General features: G+C 36.9%; 2 protein-coding genes and 1 non-coding gene across 3 annotated transcripts; 1 reads left to right on the forward strand and 2 right to left on the reverse strand.

Moving 5' to 3' along the window:
• Nucleotides 1–450: 450 nt before the first annotated feature.
• Nucleotides 451–6,705, reverse strand: LOC109206353. The gene is made up of 3 exons (XM_019369182.1): nucleotides 6,361–6,705; nucleotides 4,019–4,295; nucleotides 451–1,052 (listed from the first exon to the last, which is right to left on the reverse strand). The coding sequence occupies exons 2-3, from the start codon at nucleotides 4,287–4,289 to the stop codon at nucleotides 838–840; spliced, it is 486 nt and encodes a 161-aa protein (XP_019224727.1). The 5' UTR covers nucleotides 4,290–4,295; nucleotides 6,361–6,705; the 3' UTR covers nucleotides 451–837.
• A 1,007-nt stretch (nucleotides 6,706–7,712) lies between these two features.
• On the forward strand, nucleotides 7,713–7,786 carry TRNAV-CAC. Its single transcript has one exon. It is a non-coding gene; the product is annotated as a tRNA-Val (tRNA).
• Nucleotides 7,787–8,088: 302 nt separating this feature from the next.
• LOC109206354 (UPF0187 protein At3g61320, chloroplastic-like) lies at nucleotides 8,089–12,304 on the reverse strand. The gene is made up of 4 exons (XM_019369183.1): nucleotides 11,465–12,304; nucleotides 10,221–10,388; nucleotides 9,440–9,646; nucleotides 8,089–8,663 (listed from the first exon to the last, which is right to left on the reverse strand). Exons 1-4 carry the CDS (start codon nucleotides 12,164–12,166, stop codon nucleotides 8,487–8,489), a joined length of 1,254 nt encoding a protein of 417 aa, XP_019224728.1. The 5' UTR covers nucleotides 12,167–12,304; the 3' UTR covers nucleotides 8,089–8,486.
• Nucleotides 12,305–19,040: the final 6,736 nt, after the last annotated feature.

Genomic DNA, 19,040 nt, shown 5'->3' on the forward strand with positions numbered 1-19,040 from the left:
CATCTAATTTTTCACTAGAATATAAAGTTGGCCTTCATCGTCAAAATATGGAAAAAGGACTAATTTTAATTGTCTGTGCTATTAGTCAAATGCATGAAACACAGTAGTACTAATACTTTTCCAGGAAAATTACTTTGTTGTCAGATAATAACTTACACCTATCACAGTAAAGTAAGATATACATATGTTTGCATCAATGCAAGATGTGTACTCTATCATGAACCTAATTAGCATTTTGGAGAAAAAGAAAATAAGTATATTTACAATATTCACAACTTTTTAAGTATTTAAACTCATTACAGCTAAACTGGCTTTGTACTAATATTCAGGGACCAGGGTGCATATTTTGATAATCATCAACACTGCAAGTCTGTAACTTCATAAATAAATACTATATTTTGGTCAGTTTGGAGTTCAAATCTTTTGCGCCCCACATGGCCAACAGCAAAATAACTCAAAAACAAAAAACAGCAAAATAACTGCATCTCTATCGGAGGATAGAGAATAATGGAGTACACGTATAACAAATCCAGAAGCAGAAAAGGTTGTACAATATAGCACCACAAGAAGCATAACCTCAACTAAATGGATTACTCATACACATTTTCATTTCATCATCATAACCTAACCCAAACACTACTAAGAAATGCCTACATACAAACTAACTAATGATTCAATAAAGTACAGAAAGAAAGTTTTCCCTAACTATGTTAGATCTCTGTCAACGAATACTTCTCCCGAAGAGAGCTCACGAGTTCTGCAGCAGTCGAAGCTGTTAACTATACTAGTAATGAACTAAACGTTCTATACCATACCGAGCAGATCCAGCAGGGCTTATCAGCTAGTCCTTTTCCTTTTAAAGACAGGACGAATGGCTTTTTTTCTTGACTGTAGTTTGTCAATCCTTGCCATACATTCCTTCCTCTTGTTCAATACGATAGGCAAGGCGGATCCAATACTTGATATCTTCTGTTTAAGGAGCTGCACTTTCTCAGCTTGTTTCTGCATCTCTTCAGCTAAGGCAGCACCACGTCGACTAGGACCTTCAACATCTATGACAGTGAGCAGGATATTAATTATAAAGAAAACGATTCTGTAAATCCACAAGTTTACTGACGTATCAACACAAGGACATCGATCTTTGCATGTATCCAGTTAAGATATTTTTTAAGGCTCCTATTAATGACAAAGTTAAGACCTTAAAAAGGAAACTGTTATTAAAGTGCAATTAACTCCTAATGACTCTATGAACATGTCTCTGGCCTCATAGCTCTCAAGCAAAAGTAAGCAATCGTTCTTTTTAAAGGTAAAGCATAAGTAAGTACTCATATTGAACTGAAAGAAGATTGTGTGATTCCTCTTTCCTTTTTATTACAGTAGAGATCCCACATTGAAATCGTCAACAATTGTTCAACGGTTACAGGTATGTCACTCCTATGTATAACAGCATCTCTATATAACAACCATTCACTATAAAAGCCAAGTTTTTCTCGGAACTAATTTTTATGTTATGTTATAAAGTCAGACCTCTCTATAACAGCCTCATTTGTTCCAATATTTTTTGGCTGCTATAGTGAAATGCTGTTATAAAGCACATATTAAAACATAACATAAAAATCGGTTCCGAGAAAAACTTGATTTTTATAGTGAATGGTTGTTATATAGAGATGCTATAGAGAGGTCTGATTGTAATATGTATTTTATAACAGCACTTCACTATAGCAGCCAAAAAATATCCGAACAAACGAGGTTGTTATAGAGAGATTTGACCGCATCTCGGGCTTACACTTTTCCGGGAATCACGACAAAAAGCTTATTAGGTATCTATCCAAGTAGTGGAACCAAATAATTATCTTGTTGATTTTGGGCTTAATGTTCTTCATATATAACATGAGCTAATTTTTCTTAAGGTCTGCGTTTTGCGCTTCCTAATGTTCTTCGTATAATACATGAGCTTATTTTTCTTAAGGTCTGTGTGATCTTTTACCACTACCCCTATAATATTGTTTCAGAATTTTATCGTCCAACTTAAAACAGTTAACAAGGAAATCTTCCAGATAAGAAGCGCCTCTATTTTTAAGAGGGGGAGAACTTCACTCCGCCAAAAGTTGACGATCAAAAGAGACAAATATCTAGGGATGGTTGATTATTTCTAAAGGTACTGGTCCAAAATAATTGAAAAGGAGAAAGGGTTTATCAATTGCAGGGACAACCAGGGCACACCATACAAAAAGAAGGAAAAGCACATCAGGAAATGCAACCTTGTTCTGAAAAAATTACAGACAGTTAAAAAAACTACTTCCACTATTATCAAGAGGTACTGAAATAATAAAACAGCACGTACTCCTGCTAAGATAATGCGAAGACCATTTATTTAGTAACAAACCCTTCAACATTTATGAAAAGGGAAAAACGAAGAGGAAAACAAGTCACTTAACAAAAGACTGTTGCAAAGGAGACTTATCTCCAGATAGTTTTGCACCCCTGCATTATGATGGAACCTGGTCGTAAACCATATTACAAACTTCATAATTTTTTTAAAAATTATTATGTTTAAACTTCCCTTTCATCCTTAGCTTATATTGTTGGGGGAGGCGGGAGAAGTAGTTGTTTTTACTAATCTCTTTTTATAACCATTTTACATGCGGCGTTTGTTAGTGTGATATGGTTTTATGTTTGCACAGAATTTCAATTAAGACGGCAATACTCTTTTTTTCAATCATCGTGAACTCCAGAATATGAGAATAATGGAAAATTCATGTTCATATAATAGCTTAACTCGATAGGTCAAGCTAAACCACAAACTATCCTTCAGTACACCACAATAGGTACATGGCTTAAGCTGCTTAACTAGTTTGGTGGCCTCGATAACACTTTACCTTCTCAAGAAAAAGTTTGGTGGCCTCGATATATCAACCTAGAACCACACACTAACCTTCTATACAATAACATAGGTGACATGAATAACTAGTTTGGGTGCTTCAGGCCTGCATCCTACAGCAGAGTACTAGATTCGACATAAGAAAGCAAGACTGAGCTCTCACTTCAATGGAGAAGCCTATGACACACCACAGTAGTTCACAGCACTGCAAGTTCACTGATGTGTTAACCAACTAATAGAAGGCCTAAGTGAATAGAGAAAGAAGTTCCAAGTGTTAAGATAGAAGGACTCCTTTTTACCATAATGTATGAGTTTCAAAGCATGACGTGGGTCCAAATTCAATGTCCACAATATGATGTCACCCCAAGTCTTCTATCTACCTATGACCTCCTCAAAGGCTCAAACTCAGTGTAGAATATTTATACAGCGTGTGGACTCCCCGCTGACACGAAATTTTGACAACTTCCCTTGGATCAATATAGCTTGCATAATAATAAGATGATATCTAAAAAGTTTATCTATAAGAGATGGGTTTTTAGTTTATACTGAACTAGGATCGACAAATTTCTTTCTTTATAAGGTAAGGATAGACAATTTCATATTCGCAAGGAAACACTAGATCCTCTTTCAATTAATTGCACCATTCTCTACAATGTGCTTCTAAGACAGTTTGATAGTCGTGGTCTTCTTTAATTCTGAAATTACTTCATATGTAAAAAATGGAGAAAAGCATCAAGGGTGCAACCCAGCAGTTGATAAGACTGCTGGGGACCAAGGTTCAAATCCTAGAACAAACAAAAAAGGCAGAAGCTGCAAGTTGGCATTTTCTCATAACTGATGCTAGAAATGGAAAATTTTGAGCAACTATAGGAGTGAAATAATAATGGAGTTCAGCTTTTACTTTTTTGTTTCTATTTTTTTGTATATCACACAAAAATGTGATTCAAGAATGTTTGAAAGTGCATATCTTAATAAGAGAATACGGGTCATACAAGGAATTAACTCTAAGAATTTTTAACTATTGCACTCTATACGTCATTTCATTACAACACTAAATATATTACCGTTTAATAACACTGCGAATCTAAAAAAATATATATGCCAATGGATTAGAAAAAGAGAAACCAAGAAACATACCGGAGATGAGTGGGTCACTGGAGCGGTCAGGCTGAGATTCGGATCCCCCATAAGAAACGGGTCTTTGAGCAACATGAAGGGAAGCGAGAGTAGTTTTAAGCTGATGTGGAAGTGTGGTTCTGAGCTCCAAAACTCTCTCAGCTGTTTGGTTAACTCTTTCTTCCAATTCTCTTACTTCTTCTTCCAGTTGCCTTTCTGCTTCATCTACCTCCAATTCGTTGACTCGGGATTCTACCTGATTTTGCTGCTGTTGCGCTCTGCTCGTTTCCATTACTTACTGGAGAGAGAGGGGGAGGGAAAGAATGGAGGATAGAGAGTGAAGTGAAAATTTTGAATGTTGAAAAACAAAAAGAAAACTAGAATAGTTAGAGGTCCACTTTGTAAGCCGCACTTTTGAGGAATACAATGTTAAGGGGTTGTTTGGTATGAACACAAGTTATGCTAGTCATGTTGGGATTAGTTATATTGAGATGAGTTATGATGACAACAACAACAACAACAACAACAACGACCCAGTATAATCCCACAAGTGGGGTCTCTGAGTTATGATGAAATTAGTTATGTTAAACTATTTCTTATTGATTATTTGGTATGTTGTACTCCCTCCGTTCTAGTTTATGTGAACCTATTTCCTTTTTGGTCTGTTCCAAAAAGAACGACCCCTTTCTAAATTTGGAAATAATTTAGCTTAAACTTCCAATTCTACCCTTAATGAGAAGCTTTTATAACCACACAAATATCCTGGGCCACCTTTTGACTTGTTTAGGACCACGAATTCCAAAAGTCTTCATTTCTTCTTAAACTTCGTGTCCAGTCAAACAGGTTCACATAAATTGGAACGGGAGTATTAATTTTAGTATTGTCAATTTTACTGTGTTTATCCTGAGATTACTATTCCATCCTATGGCACATATAATTCAAGATTAATAACTAAACAAGGGCTAAGAGCCTAAGACAATACTAAAGTTTTATCTCACAATTATTTTTGTTTATCCATCATATCAAATGACCCCTACGGGATGTACTTCGTTAAAAAATTTTCAAAGGAGGAGCTGGAAATAATTAGTGAGACCAGCCTTTACCAAGACCGGCCTCACCTAGAAACTCATCTGGTTTTTCTTCCCTATCATTCCCCCCCCCCCCCCCCCCCGTTTTTTTTTTTGTTGTAAGCCTTCAGATCTTGTTTCACAACCCTAAGTTCTTCATGAATATCACTTCCATAGTCATCGGAAAGTCCAAATTCAGATTCAGATGAAGTATTGGAATTTTCTACATCACTACTAACAATATTTTCTGCCTGTAAATCACCATTGACAGCATCTTCTCCTTGTATATCATCACTGGCAGCATTGACAGCATCTTCTCCTAGATCTAGATCTATAGTTGGTGTTGCAGTAATTACTGGTGGTTGGGGATTAAAAATAGGGCCACATTCCCTGCTGCCCCCATTTACATTTGTTAATTCACTACAACCTCCTTCCCCACCGGTCACGTGTTGATTAATAGGCCCCACATCCTCAAAATTAGTCATTGCAGACAAGAATATCTATTGTGTCCCCATCATTTAACAATACTCCAAGGTCTAATAAATCCCTGTCTTGTTTTAACTCTACCACTTTGCCACCCTTAGAAGCTACAATATAAGTTGTCCCTAACTTTTTAATTCCAAAATCTATAGCAATATCTACTAGTTCTGGGATAGACAGGTGATCAAAGTCAATGTTGAAGGAATAGTAAATCCTACCCCCAACAAACAGTGGCCCTACTTCACTCACCAACATCCCCCAAGTTTCCATCTAAAATTAAAGTATTTAGAAGCCATTGGACAACCTACATCCACATACACAATTCATCAAGTCTTAATTAATTCATAGTTGCATGAAAACATAAGCTTTAACAAAAAGCAGAAACAAAAAATGGAGAAATACTCAACATTTAAAGAGAACATCTAAAGTTAACAGTAAAACAAGAGAAACAACTAAAATAATATAAAATGCAAGTACTATACATATAAAACCTTCACTTTAACAGAGAAATATTTTAATATGTTTTGTTATAAATTGAAATGGCAGAAAAAGCCCTACTCTGTCTCCAAAATAACTCAAAAATTCCAAAATATATACATGTAGACAACCCTAAATATAAAAATAAAAAAATCCCTAAATTTTGTTACTTATAACAGAAAAACCTTAAGTGCATGCATGCACAAAATCAAGTGTTGTAGATATAAAGATTTCAATTTTAAAGGCTCTAATTCATCTTCATTTAAGATTGAATCATTATCGAGATTCAACTCTATCATATTTCAACCCTAATCATAAAATCAAGTTTCAAACACTAACCTTTAGATATGTCCACTTGAAGTACGGAGAAGACTGCTGAGAAGCACTTGAAAATTGGAGAAGAAATCGCAGATAATCGGCAAACAACCACACTTTGGGATCCTTTTCACTAGATTGGAAGCTACCCACACTGATTCAACTCCAAATCTAACTAAAGATGACTGAGAAATCACCTAAACTCATTTATCATAAATTTCTACACTAGAACCCTAAGATTTCTATGTAAATCGAAAGGAAATCTCAGGGAAAATGGGGGAAATATTGAGAGGATTTGAGAGAAAGTTCGAGAGAGAGAGAGAGAGAGAGTGATGAGAGGAGTACTGTTGGGAGAAAAATGATCGACTATTCCTAATATTTTACTTTAATTCCTTTTTTTCTTTTGATTTATGTATATAAAGTGGGCGTTTGGACATAAGAATTGTAAAATTTCAAAAAAAAAAAAAATTCAAAAAAAATATTCAGTGAAAAAGGATCTTTGAAAATTGGAGTTGTATTTGCACGTGAATATTGTTTTGGGTTGTTTTTGAAGTTTTACGAGTGAAATTTTTTGAAAAATAGCTTTTTGGTATTTTTTAAATTTTTGAAAAATTTGAAAATTTATTTTCAAGTAAAAGTTGAAAATTCTATGGCCAAACACTGATTTTGAAAAAAGTGAAAATTTTTCGAAAAAAAGTGAATTTTATTTATGTCCAAACGGGCTCAAAATAAAATAATATTTTCTTTGTCCTGCGTGGAACACACATAAGATACAATTTCCAACACGGAAAACGTGTGTATGTACTGAATTAAGCTATACGAGCTCGGGGGATTTCTAAATTCATATAATCAAGTGAAGGGGTAATTAGGACCGGGCATAGTTCGGGGAGGACACTAATAATTCGAGCCAAATTTAAGGGTGGTTTAAGGTATTTTCTCATAGTTAGAGGTCCACTTTGTAAGCCGCGGTCTTGAGGTATAAACGTTAAGGGATTGTTTGGTTTGAACACAAGTTATGCTAGTCATGTTGGGATTAGTTATATTGAGATAAATTACGATGAAATTAGTTATATTTAAACTATTTCTTATTGATTATTTGGTATGTTATATTAATTTTGGTATTGTCAATTTTACTATTTTATCTTGAGATTACTATTCCATCCTCTAGCACATATAATTCAAGATTAATAACTAAACAAGAGATAAGACAGTACTAAATTTTTATCTCAAAATTATTTTTGTTTATTCATCATATCAAACAACCCCCAAGGGGTGTACTTCGTTCAAAATTTTTGAAATGAGGAGCTGAAGATAATTAGGGGAGGAGTTGTTTTGCTGAAATGGCCTTAATGGAAATTTAACTTTTCCTAACAACAGTCTGGGTGGTGTAGTTGGTTATCACGCTAGTCTCACACACTAGAGGTCCCCGGTTCGAACCCGGGCTCAGACATTAATTTTTTTGCCTTCACGACAATATGCATGTAACACATTTACTGGCATGCTTATATAGTTATATTAGTTGATTTCTGATTTTGTTAATATTATGATTTCTACCAAAGTTTCTCACATAAGCTAGGAGAGGAAGTCATGAAGTGTGGAGGATAAAACTCAAAACTGCTACAAGAATATGATACAGTATTATGTTCTTTCATCTAAAGTTCCAGGGTTGAACAACCCGATTCATATTGTATCACCAAAAATATGAAAGTTGAGTTTTTCAATCTAAGGCTGAAATAGTAGGAGACAGGCAGCTATTGTAACACCAGAGTATTAACAGCCAAAAATACAATCTTCTCCTCGAAAAGAGAGACCGCGAGCTGAAAAATGCTTCCTGAGTTATGTCTCTTCTACTATATAACAAAGACTATCATGCTTCTCATGAGGTTATACACAAGATGATACATGCTTTTGTATATGTGGGTGCATTCTGTAAGCCAATTTTGAAGTCATTGAATATAGAAGTTGTACTTCAAGTGTTCTATTTTTCTAGAATAAATACTTTCTACCAACTCTATATTTACACATTTGGGATAGAAATAAGTCATGTATTGGGAGCCCCTCTTTCTGTACAGTAGCTGAAGTTATGATAGAGAAAACGCTCTATAAACATACTTCAGTCTTTCGTTTAAGTCGTAGTACTTCCTATTATCCTATGAGGTTGGCCAACCATTTTGAGAATGTTCACTGAAACGTCTCTTTCTTTTGGCATTTAATCTTTCTTGAATCTGCTTTTCGTTTGCCATTGCTTCTTGGATGTTGTCGCGAACAAGCTGACAGAGTTCATCAAGTGCAAGCATTGGAAATGGCTCCTCAATAAGGACACCAACCTGCAAAAATGGACATCCTAGTTTTGGTCAAATGTGAATTAACTGATATTAGTTGTCATCCTCTACGCCCCTCCCCTTGTCCAGAAGGTTACTAACCAAGCTGTGACCTCGGTATTGGACAGTGTCAACGCTCCAATCAAATAGAAATCTTCAACTGTATTTCTCTCCTCTTTATTTTTATTATTTTACCTTTTGGGGGTATTTCAAATTGAAAACCAAGGTTACAGTATCATGAACTCCTGAAGCCTCGGACAATTGATCAGATACTCTATGTAATAAGACCATTAAGTTTAGCACTCATATATAGCACTTCAAATTGAAGATGATATCAGCTGGAATGCCCCACAAGCTGAAACTTAAGATAAATAATAATATGTTCGTTTCATGAGGGGAGCTTTGGGGGGGGGGGGGGGGAGTGTTCATCCGAAATTACAGTGTATATAAGATCAAATTTGTTTTTATGTACATCTTTGGATGATGAATCCCCTTGGATTCTTCGCATGTTTACTTTTTTTATTTTTAAAGATCAAATTTGTTTTTATGTACATCTTTAGATGATGAATCCCCTTGGATTCTTCGCATGTTTACTTTTTTTATTTTTTAACCCCCTTGGTGAAAATCCTGCCTCTGCTATTGTACATATTGAAGAGTACAGCAGTTCAAGCTGTGACATTTTAATAGAGTCCTGCCTTCAGACAAAGTGATCTCTACTGCAGGAAGTAATTATATCACAAAGTATTAGTTCCTCTGGTTAATTGAAGAAAGTGAAATCTGACCTCTTCAATGCAGAATAAGGAAGCAGCACTTATGAAAGTAGCTGGAACCACAATCCAATGGCAATCATCCCAAAGTATTATAGGAAGAGTGAGATGCCAAAGCACCAAGAACCTTGAAGTCAACCGAGTGTATGAAAGCGGAATAGGTATGCCCGCGAGTTGTTCGCATACACCAATACCTTCATGGAAACAAGAAATCTTTGACTCCTGCACTTTTTAAAACCACGAGTCATTAGGTCCAACTAGGGGTGGCAAAATGGTTAAAAGAAAACAGTTAAACACCCATATTATCCACTAAAAAATGGGTTGGATAATGAACTTTTTAAAAACGGGTCAAATATGGATAAGCCTCAAATTGGGGGTTCCTCAAGTTAGGGAGACTAAGAATTCTCCCAAAAGTGATCATGTGCAAGAAGTCATGGATATTACCCATATTATCCGCCGGTTAACCCGTTCTTTATCCGTATTAAATATGGGTCGGGTCGAATAATTAATCCGTTTTTCATTACCCGTTTTCGACCCGAACCATAACCGACCCAACCCGCCCGTTTGCCACTCCTAGGTCTAACACTCAAGATTATCCTGCAAGTGACGAAATCAATGTGATTTAGCAAGTGAAGCTCCTTATTAAAGAGATTTTTATGGTCGCCGCTTACATTGGTCTTCTAATACACCAAAAGGGAAGAAAAAGAATTAAAGCTGAAATAATAAGATGTAAGATGTAACCATTGTGTAGCCTTTCTACTTCATAAAAGAGTACATCTTCGTTAAGAAAAATTACCAGCTGAGTCAGCTTTGTTCCCTCCAAGTTTAATGACTGAAGGCACTGAGAGATGAACCCAATGACGCAACGAGGGCGATGCTTAGAACTGAGAACTAATGCTAGATCATCAGCCTCAAGTAAGTTTTTGAGATCACTTGCTATATCCGAGCCATATGTTATGTGGCACTGCATAAAAGTATTGTAATCTTAGTGTTTAATACTAAGGATCATTATCCCTTTGCTTATCATAGAACATATATTTTGCTTTTAAGTGCATTAGAACATATAGAATAAGATTTATCAATATATAGGTTGGCAATGAGCTCAAAATACCAGCTGTTCCATGTTTAAAAAGTAAAATAAGGATTTAAAGGTTCTACAATTTTAAGGTCATTTCAGTTAATATACAACAACAATACTGTGATAGAAGGACTTTTGACGCAGTTTGAGAAAGTTTCTTTTAATTATCAATGAACGATGCAGAGACCAGGTTAAATCATCAAAACAAGGAGGAATACACATAGGCCATTTGGATTTTGATAAAGCCTATACTTAGGCCATTGCAATTTCGAAAATGATTCACTTAGCTCTTTTAGGCTATTATCCAGTTAATAATACATTCTAAACTATCTGATCATTGCATTAGCCAGCAGATAGCAGACTATTCCAATTTCACTTGTATTTAGGAATTTATCCTAAGTTTTGTTCTCTCTTTTTTTTTTCTATTCGTGACAGAACAAGATGCAGAAATACCAAAGTTCTCCATTTATCACAATGATCTATGAATTTCTCTCCTACGCAGATTGCAGGGACATACTGTAAACCCATAGAAAGAATCATCAACAACAACTATGTCTCAGTCCCGAACAAAGTTGGGGTCGGCGATATGAATCCTTACTTCTTTCTTTAAGCTCAAGCGATATGAATCCTTACTTCTTTCTTTAAGCTCAATCCATATCACCATCATGCCAAAATAAAATAAGAAAAATAGTAATATTAAAGCCTATTCCTAACTAGTAAGTATCACCTACATGGATATTTTTCTTCCATTGTGCCTTATCTTTAGCTAAGTCTGCATTGATTCCAAGAATTTGTAGGTCTTTCGAGACAACTTCTTTCCATGTGATGTTAGGTTTACCTCGTCCCCTTATAACCCCAGAGCAAGAATGAATGAGCATAATTGAAGGCCTCATATAAAAAGGTATGGTATGTATGCACAGACCATAGTGAGCTAAATTGATTAACTATACGAACATATATACCTTCAAGGCAACTGGAAATGCCATGATATACTGCAAAAGTGCTTCTTTGAGCACAGCATCACTCTTATCAACACAAGCAATGACCTGCCTAGCAAAATCATTGGTTCCAGCAATTACTTTAGTCCAAGCCTTCTTCCCTGTTTCAAACCTCGAGTACGATGCCTCTGTCCTAAACACCAAAAGAAGCGCTAGAGCTGGAGCTGTCAACTGATAAGGCAGTGGACTAGCTCTCAAGACAGGGAAAAACTCAGGCAACCAATGCATTAAAACAGCTGAATTATAACTAGCAATAACCACTGCCACTGAAGTAAAAGCTATAACCGGAGGAACCAACGACAAAATAACACGCGAATTCAAGCTCGAAAACAAGTGCCTAACATGCCTTAAAGAACTTCTATGTTGCACCCAACTTTCATGTTTGTATAAAGATCTCTTCTTTTTCATACCCCCTTCTTGAATTCTGTCAGCCCAATCAGGTATTATACGGAGAATTGAGATAAGGGCAGAAGTTGAATTTTGATTCTGTGGAGTTTGTTGAGGGCAACAACGGACTTTGAAAGTAGTGAAACTGAACTTCTTGCAGCTAAGTTTGGAAGGGAATGATTGTTGTTGTAATTTTGAAGGTAGTTTGAGGGTAAAATGGGAAGAAAAAGATGCATTGGTTGGAGATTGAATGCTGAAAAGGGTTCTTGAATTTGTCATTGATGATGGGAATTAGGGTTTAGGGTTTGGAAATGGGGGAGGAAGGTGACAACATGGGAGTGTACAAAGAGTGAAGTGAAGAGTTCTGTTAAGGAATGTAGTGGATACTGGATTAGGTAGGTGGTTTGGTAATGGTTAATTTGTGAATCTCGTTTTTTCACTTCTTCCTAGATATGAATTAAAATAAGAAAAATAAAGAATTGTTGGTGTTACAGCAAGGTGAGTCAATGTCTATGGCCCATTTTACGCTTAACACATCACTATGAAAATCCAAAATCGTTGCCCCATTGATTTGGTGTTTGACTCAATTGAACTAGTCGTCAAATTTAAGGGTGCGCATAATTTTGGTATATACTGAATAATCGAATCAGGAAAGGGAACTTCTAAGCAACAGTAAAAATACTTTTGCATGACATGTTCGAGTCGTGGAAATAGCTATTAAGTATTAGTATTAGGATAAACTACCACATCACACCTCTAGGGGTGCAGTCCTTTCTCGGACCCTACATGAATACGGAACACTTTATGCACCAGACTACCTTTGTACTGAATAGTCAATTCGAAATAAAAGATTTATATTTTGGTTTTGATACTTAATATAATATGTATTTGATTTAAGTTTTTAAAGGATTTTGGTATTCAATAGTAAGAAAAAAATAAGAGAAAAGGCATAAGTTGCCCCTTAAACTTGTCCAGCAAAGTCATTAACACACTTTAACTTTACGGACGACCCATCACCCCACTGTTCTTGTTTGAAGCAAATTTATTTTCCGCCTAAAGGGTGACTTGGCAAAGAATGTGTCTTCACATTCCCATAAGCGCATGAAAGCAAGAAACTGTGAAAAACTAACTAATCTGTACACGTGTCATATTTCAATTGGGTGTTGTTTGCTAATTATACTTAATTATTGATTCTTAATAATTCTGCATATTTTTTTTCTTTTTCTTTACTCTCTTTTTTCTTTTTGTCCTTTTCTTCTTTTTGTTGTTCTCCTTAATCTTAAGATCTGTGGTCTTCAATGGTGAAACCGCCATAATTGTCCGACCAAGATTCGGCCGGTGTTTGGCCGGAAAATTATTGTCACCACCCAACCTCTTTCACTCCTATTTTCATCATCTCCATCACCTCACATAAACCTCTCCATCTACTAAAATTTCAAACTCCACCAACAACCTACATTCTCATTTCCATCGCTGGCCTTTTCGCTGCTAGTCTCCCTCATTTCCCTCCATACCCAAATTTCAAAAACTACTACAATATTCAATCTAAAAAGACACAGCTAAAATATGAACTTTCTTATAAAATCCAATAGGCTTGACAAATAGTTTACGGGTTCCTAAATAAATGTAGCTAATTTCCAAATTCTTCCATTATTTTTTATATTATTCGAGTAGTCTACTTAAGGGGGAACAAACTTCGGAAGGAAGAAAAGGAAAAAATGGGGTGGAGTGAGGGGAAGGGTTTATTCTAGTGAAAAAAAAAATTAAAAGAAAAAAAATATGGTAACCACACGTGTTAGCGCGTGTAAAATACAGTTTTGATCGGATATGGTCGTGACATATTAGGGGTTAAATAAATTCGCTTCAAACAAGAACAGTGGGGTGATGAGTCGCCCGTAAAGTCAAAGTATGTAAATGACTTTGCCGGATAAGTTTAAGGGGCAACTTATGGCTTTTGTCAAAAAATAATGATACGTATTCTTATAACGTCAAATAGCCCTTGGTCGAAAAGCGGGGATGTCGGGCCAAGGATAATTATCCTAGCCAAGGATAATTAACTCTAGACCAAAGAATATTAAGTAGGAAAAATAGGATATGGTTAAGCTCATGAACTATTTATTATATAAAAGATATCAAATGTATATGACGGGCTTACATTCTTGATGCTACTACTCTGTAATGTAAACTAAAGAAGAAAACCATTAACGGCTACGGGATCTATCTTTATTGATTCCATAATGATGATTATAAAGATCAGCAGCCAAGTTCTAAACCTTGTCTTGCTTTTTAGAGAAAGATTCTTCAGTTCTTCTGTGTTAAGAGATGAGGAAAAGTCCCCCTCCTTCATTCTCTTACCTTGTATATATATAATAGATATTCCCCTTTACCGAACGGTCCTTAGGCGGGATACCTTAATCTGCCAATCGCACTTTAGGTCGTCCTCCCTAAGTGCCATGGCGTGTACTTCGCCATACGGGCTTTCTGATGGTTCGACCTTGGCCGTGGCCGAGATGCTCATCGTTATGGTGCCTTATGGATACAACCACGGTTTAATCGACCCCTCGCCGTTCCTTTTTGTACCAATTCTCGTGTGGTCAGATTTCGACCCATACAAGCCCTTGGTCGAAAAGCGGGGATGTCTAAGGTCTCCTACTTGCTTTAGGGTACTTCTATATAAATAGATTTATAACGTCAAATATAAAAAGCCTAAAGTTTACTGCATTTACTTTTAGGATTTTCTTTTTTTACTTTCTCACCCTTAGAAATTGTTCCATTCACTCAATTCAGGACTGTGTATTTAGATCGGATATCATCCGAGAATCCGAACTGATCTGCCCTATTCGAATTTTCGGATTTTGAATTTTGAATATTCGGATCGGATATGGGTTAGATTTTTTAAAAGTTCGAATATTCAGATCCTATTCGAATTGGTATAATTTTAATCCAACCCAATCCGAAATCCGAATTATATGGACATGTATAAATATTAGACTCACATTTTATGGTTAAGTCTTCTCATTTCATTTGCCTCTCTTTAATCTCTTCTTTTCTTAGTTTATATCGAAGTCTTTCTCTAACCTCTCTTCAGATTGCTCTGTCCACTTCTCTTAAGACTTACCTTTGTGTCTTTATTCTCAGTCTCTCCTTCCTACCAACAAACAACGACGCCGCTTCTTTATTAGACATTTATTCGGAATTTCGGTCCATTTTATTTTGCTATGAAACTTTTATTTTTGTCTATTGTTACGAAGGATATTTGATCCTTCTCAATTTAATAGAATGGTGAATAGTACTAGCCTTAAAAAGTGTCGTAATCGATTAGATTGTTAGTAGCCTTAATAAAGCGTACAATCCATTCCGAAAATTTGAAATATTTATCCGATCCAAACTTTAAAATCCGATCCGATTCAATTTAATTTGGATTGGACTCGGATTGCATTTTATAAAATTCGAAATCCGAATTTACAATCCGAAATATGCTAAATCCGATCCGATTCGACCGATGCACAACCCTAACTCAATCAATACATTTTAGTGATGCTTGAGTTTTTATTCCTATCCAATTTGATTATGTACATAATTAATAGTGTCATATTGTACTGTCCGCTCCACAATAAATTTGAAAAATGAACTGTTCACTCCATAATCAACAAACATTTTTCTATTATATTTTTTAATTATGTATTCTCGAAGGTAAAAGTTTCTATCGGCTTTGCCACTCTAGGTCCTTAATGACAAAAAATAAATACAATTCTTCATTCAAACTAAACAAATCGAAGTTATTAGATTGAATAAATCAAAATCGAGAAAAAAATTCGAACCAATGTAACGACTCGGCCGGTCGTTTCATGAGTTACCGCCCCGTTTTTTCATTTCTGCTTTTTTATGCTTTGTTCATCTATATTATATGGTATCAGGTTAGTCGGTCCGAATTCGGAATGGTTTTTGGAAAGGTTTGAGACACTTAGTCTCTTAAGTTGGTCCTTTAGTTGGAGAAGTCAACCGGAAGTTGACTTGTGAGCAAACGATCTTGGAATTTGATTTTTATGATTCGGATAGCTTCGGGAGGTGATTTGGGACTTAGGAGCGTGATCGGAATGTGTTTTGGAGGCCGGGGTAGATTTAGGATTGAATTGGTGAAATTGGAATTTTGGCGTTTTCCGGTTGGTAGCGGAGATTTTGATATAGGGGTCGAAATGGAATTCCGGAAATTGGAGTAGGTCCATTGTGTCATTTGTGACGTGTGTGCAAAATTTCAGGTCATTCGGACGAGGTTTGATAGACGTTTTGATCAAAAGCGGAATTCAGAAGTTTTTGGAACCTTAGGCTTGAATCCGATGTTATTTTGTTGATTCGATGTTGTTTTAGGTGTTTCGAAGATTGGTATAAGTTTGAATAGTGGTATACTGGCTTGTTCGTGCTTTTGGTTGAGGTTCCGGGGGCCTCGAAATGATTTCGGATGGTTGACGGGAAGTTGGGAGTTATAATTATGCAGCTGAAGCTGCTGATTTTGCTATCATAACCGCACCTGCGGATTGGGGACCGCAGGTGCGGGATCGCTGAAGCGAAAGAGAAATCGCAGATGCGGTTATGCGTGAGAAGAGCTGAAGGCGCAGGTGCGGAAGTTTGTTCGCACCTGCGAGACCGCAGGTGCGGTAGTTTATGCGCAGGTGCGATTTTGAGACTTTAAGTGGAAACCGCAGAAGCGGTCGTTTGGCCGTAGAAGCGTCTCCGCAAGAGTGGAAAATGGGCCGCAAGTGCGAAAAACCTGGGCCAGAAAATATATAAGTCCTCCTTCGCGAATTTTTGACTATTCCACCATTTTTACATACGGGTTTGAGCTTGAGGGAGTATTTTGAAGAGGGATTTCAAGAGGATTTCGTGGAGGTAAGGTTTTTGGACCCTAAACTTATTTCTATGATGGTTTTTGACTGATTAAGCTTGAAATCTATGGAAATTAATAGAAAAATTGGGGGTTTAGGGCTTGGAAATTGGAGACCTTAATCTAGGGATTTGAGGGGTCATTTGTGGTCGGATTTTGATATTTTTGGTATGTATGGACTCGTGGGAGGATGAGGATTTTATTGATGTAATTTTTATCGGATTCCGAGATGTGAACCCGGGGGTCGGATTTGGTCAATTTCGGGATTTGTGTTGTAATTTGATTATTTCGCACAGGCTTCGTTCCCTTAGCATATTCTAATGTTATGATTCTGATTTTGGGTAGATTTGACGCGAGTTGAGGCCGAGTCAAGAGGCAAGGGCATCGTGGATTAGTATTTCATCCGGTTTGAGGTAAGTAACCATTGTACATCTGGACCTGAGGGTATGAAACCCCAGTATTTCGTATTGTTTGATAAATGAGGCGACGCACATGCTAGGTGACGAGCGTGTGGGCGTGTACCAGTAGGGATTGTGAATTGGTCCGTCCCGTAGCGGCTATTGAGCCGCGTGTTTGATTTGAAATCTTATGATATTCCGTATTTTAGAGTTTTATACTATATCTTGGGCTGTACGTCGTGTTTGGGGCCTTGTGCCAACCTGTTTAGACCCTTAGGGCTATTTTTACTACTTTCCTCACTCTATTTGATTTGAAAGCATATCCTCAGTCATGTTTTACCTGTTTATTGCTTAAAACCGGTTTCATTACTATACTTCTTAATATAAGAAAACTGTTTGGGCCGAGTTCCCTGATTTTCACCGATATGCCCGAGTGGCCGTGAGATTAATGATTGAGAGAGGTTGAGGACCTAATGGTGAGGATTATATATAAGATGGATCGGGCTGCACGCCGCAGCGATATTATATATATATTATGGATCGGGCTGCACGCCGCAGCGATACTTATATGGATCGGGCTGCACGCTGCAACGATATATATATATATATATATATATATATATATATATATATATATATATATATATATATTGGAGCGGGCTGCACGCCGCAGCGATTATTATTATTATTATTATTACTATGAGCTAATTACTAAGCCGGAGTGCTGAGAGTGGGTACTGTGTGACGAGAGTTGAGTCACGTGTAACTGAGAGGTTTGCCCGAGGGGCTATACTTATGAGTGATTTCTTGCCCAAGGGGCCTGTTCATGACGTTTACTCTATTTTTCACTCTTCATATTTATTAAGCCTCTATTGAAAATGTTGAATAAATGATTTCAAAGACTTTGATTTAAACTGGATATTTTACGAGTAAATTGACTATTGAACTGCAGATCTTTGACTTGATGTTTCTGTTGAGTTTTCCTGATATATGATTTTTAAATGCTCGTCACTGCATTCAGACTTTATGTACTTTAGTTACTTACTGAGTTGGCGTACTCACGTTACTCCTTGAACCTTGTGTGCAGATCCAGGTGCTCGTGCATCAGAGTGAGAGATTCCAGCACTCTCAGAGTATTTTCGGAGATCGCAAGGTAGCTGCACGGCGTTCGCAGCCCTGCTTTCCTCCTTCTTATCTTTAGTATCTCTGTTATTTCAGACTTATGATGTATTATTCAGTCAGTTTTGAGTTGTATTTAGAGGCTCTTGACCAGTGACACCGGATTGTTGGGCCGTGTTGGTATTCTGAACTGATTTTTCCGCATATTCTATTTTATTAATCTATTTCATATGACGAATTTGAGACTTATTCGATACTAGAAAAATGATTTTTATAAAAGATTTCGTTGTGGTAAATGATTGGTTAGCTTGCCTAGTACTGTGATAGGCTCCATCGCGACCGGGGTATTTGGGGTCGTGACAAGTTGGTATCAGAGCCTAGGTCACATAGGTCTCACGGGTCATGAGCCGGTTTAGTAGAGTCTCGCGGATCGGTATGGAGACGTCTGTACTTATCCTCCGGAGGATGCAGAACCTTTAGGAAAAGCTTCACATTCTTGAAATTTCTGTCGTGCGAATCTGTTATTCTAGTACTAAACTTCTGTTATTCTATTCTCTTACGGATGGTGAGGACACGTGCTACAGGTCAGGAAGGACGACCACCAGTACCACTAGTTTGGGCCACTTGAGGCCGAGGACGCGGTCGATGCCGTGGTAGGGACAGGGGCGTAGCCCGCACAGTAGCTAGGGCAACACCTGCAGATCCACCAGCCGCCCCAGTTCAGGATCAGGTTCAGTTGTGGACGCTCCCGCAG

This window comes from Nicotiana attenuata, unplaced genomic scaffold, assembly GCF_001879085.1.
Source record: "Nicotiana attenuata strain UT unplaced genomic scaffold, NIATTr2, whole genome shotgun sequence".
Classification (NCBI taxonomy): Eukaryota; Viridiplantae; Streptophyta; class Magnoliopsida; order Solanales; family Solanaceae; genus Nicotiana; species Nicotiana attenuata.

What these genes read in the sequence shown, in the direction of transcription:
- LOC109206353 (XM_019369182.1), bottom strand. Translation starts at nt 4,289, where the DNA reads ATGGAAACGAGCAGAGCGCAACAGCAGCAAAATCAGGTAGAATCCCGA. An exon ending in CAGTGACCCACTCATCTCCG is followed by an intron (nt 1,053 to 4,018) that starts GTATGTTTCTTG and finishes TCACTGTCATAG; the next exon opens with ATGTTGAAGGTCCTAGTCGA.
- LOC109206354 (XM_019369183.1), bottom strand. Translation starts at nt 12,166, where the DNA reads ATGACAAATTCAAGAACCCTTTTCAGCATTCAATCTCCAACCAATGCA. An exon ending in CATTTCCAGTTGCCTTGAAG is followed by an intron (nt 10,389 to 11,464) that starts GTATATATGTTC and finishes ACTTTTATGCAG; the next exon opens with TGCCACATAACATATGGCTC. An exon ending in CCTTATTCTGCATTGAAGAG is followed by an intron (nt 8,664 to 9,439) that starts GTCAGATTTCAC and finishes CCATTTTTGCAG; the next exon opens with GTTGGTGTCCTTATTGAGGA.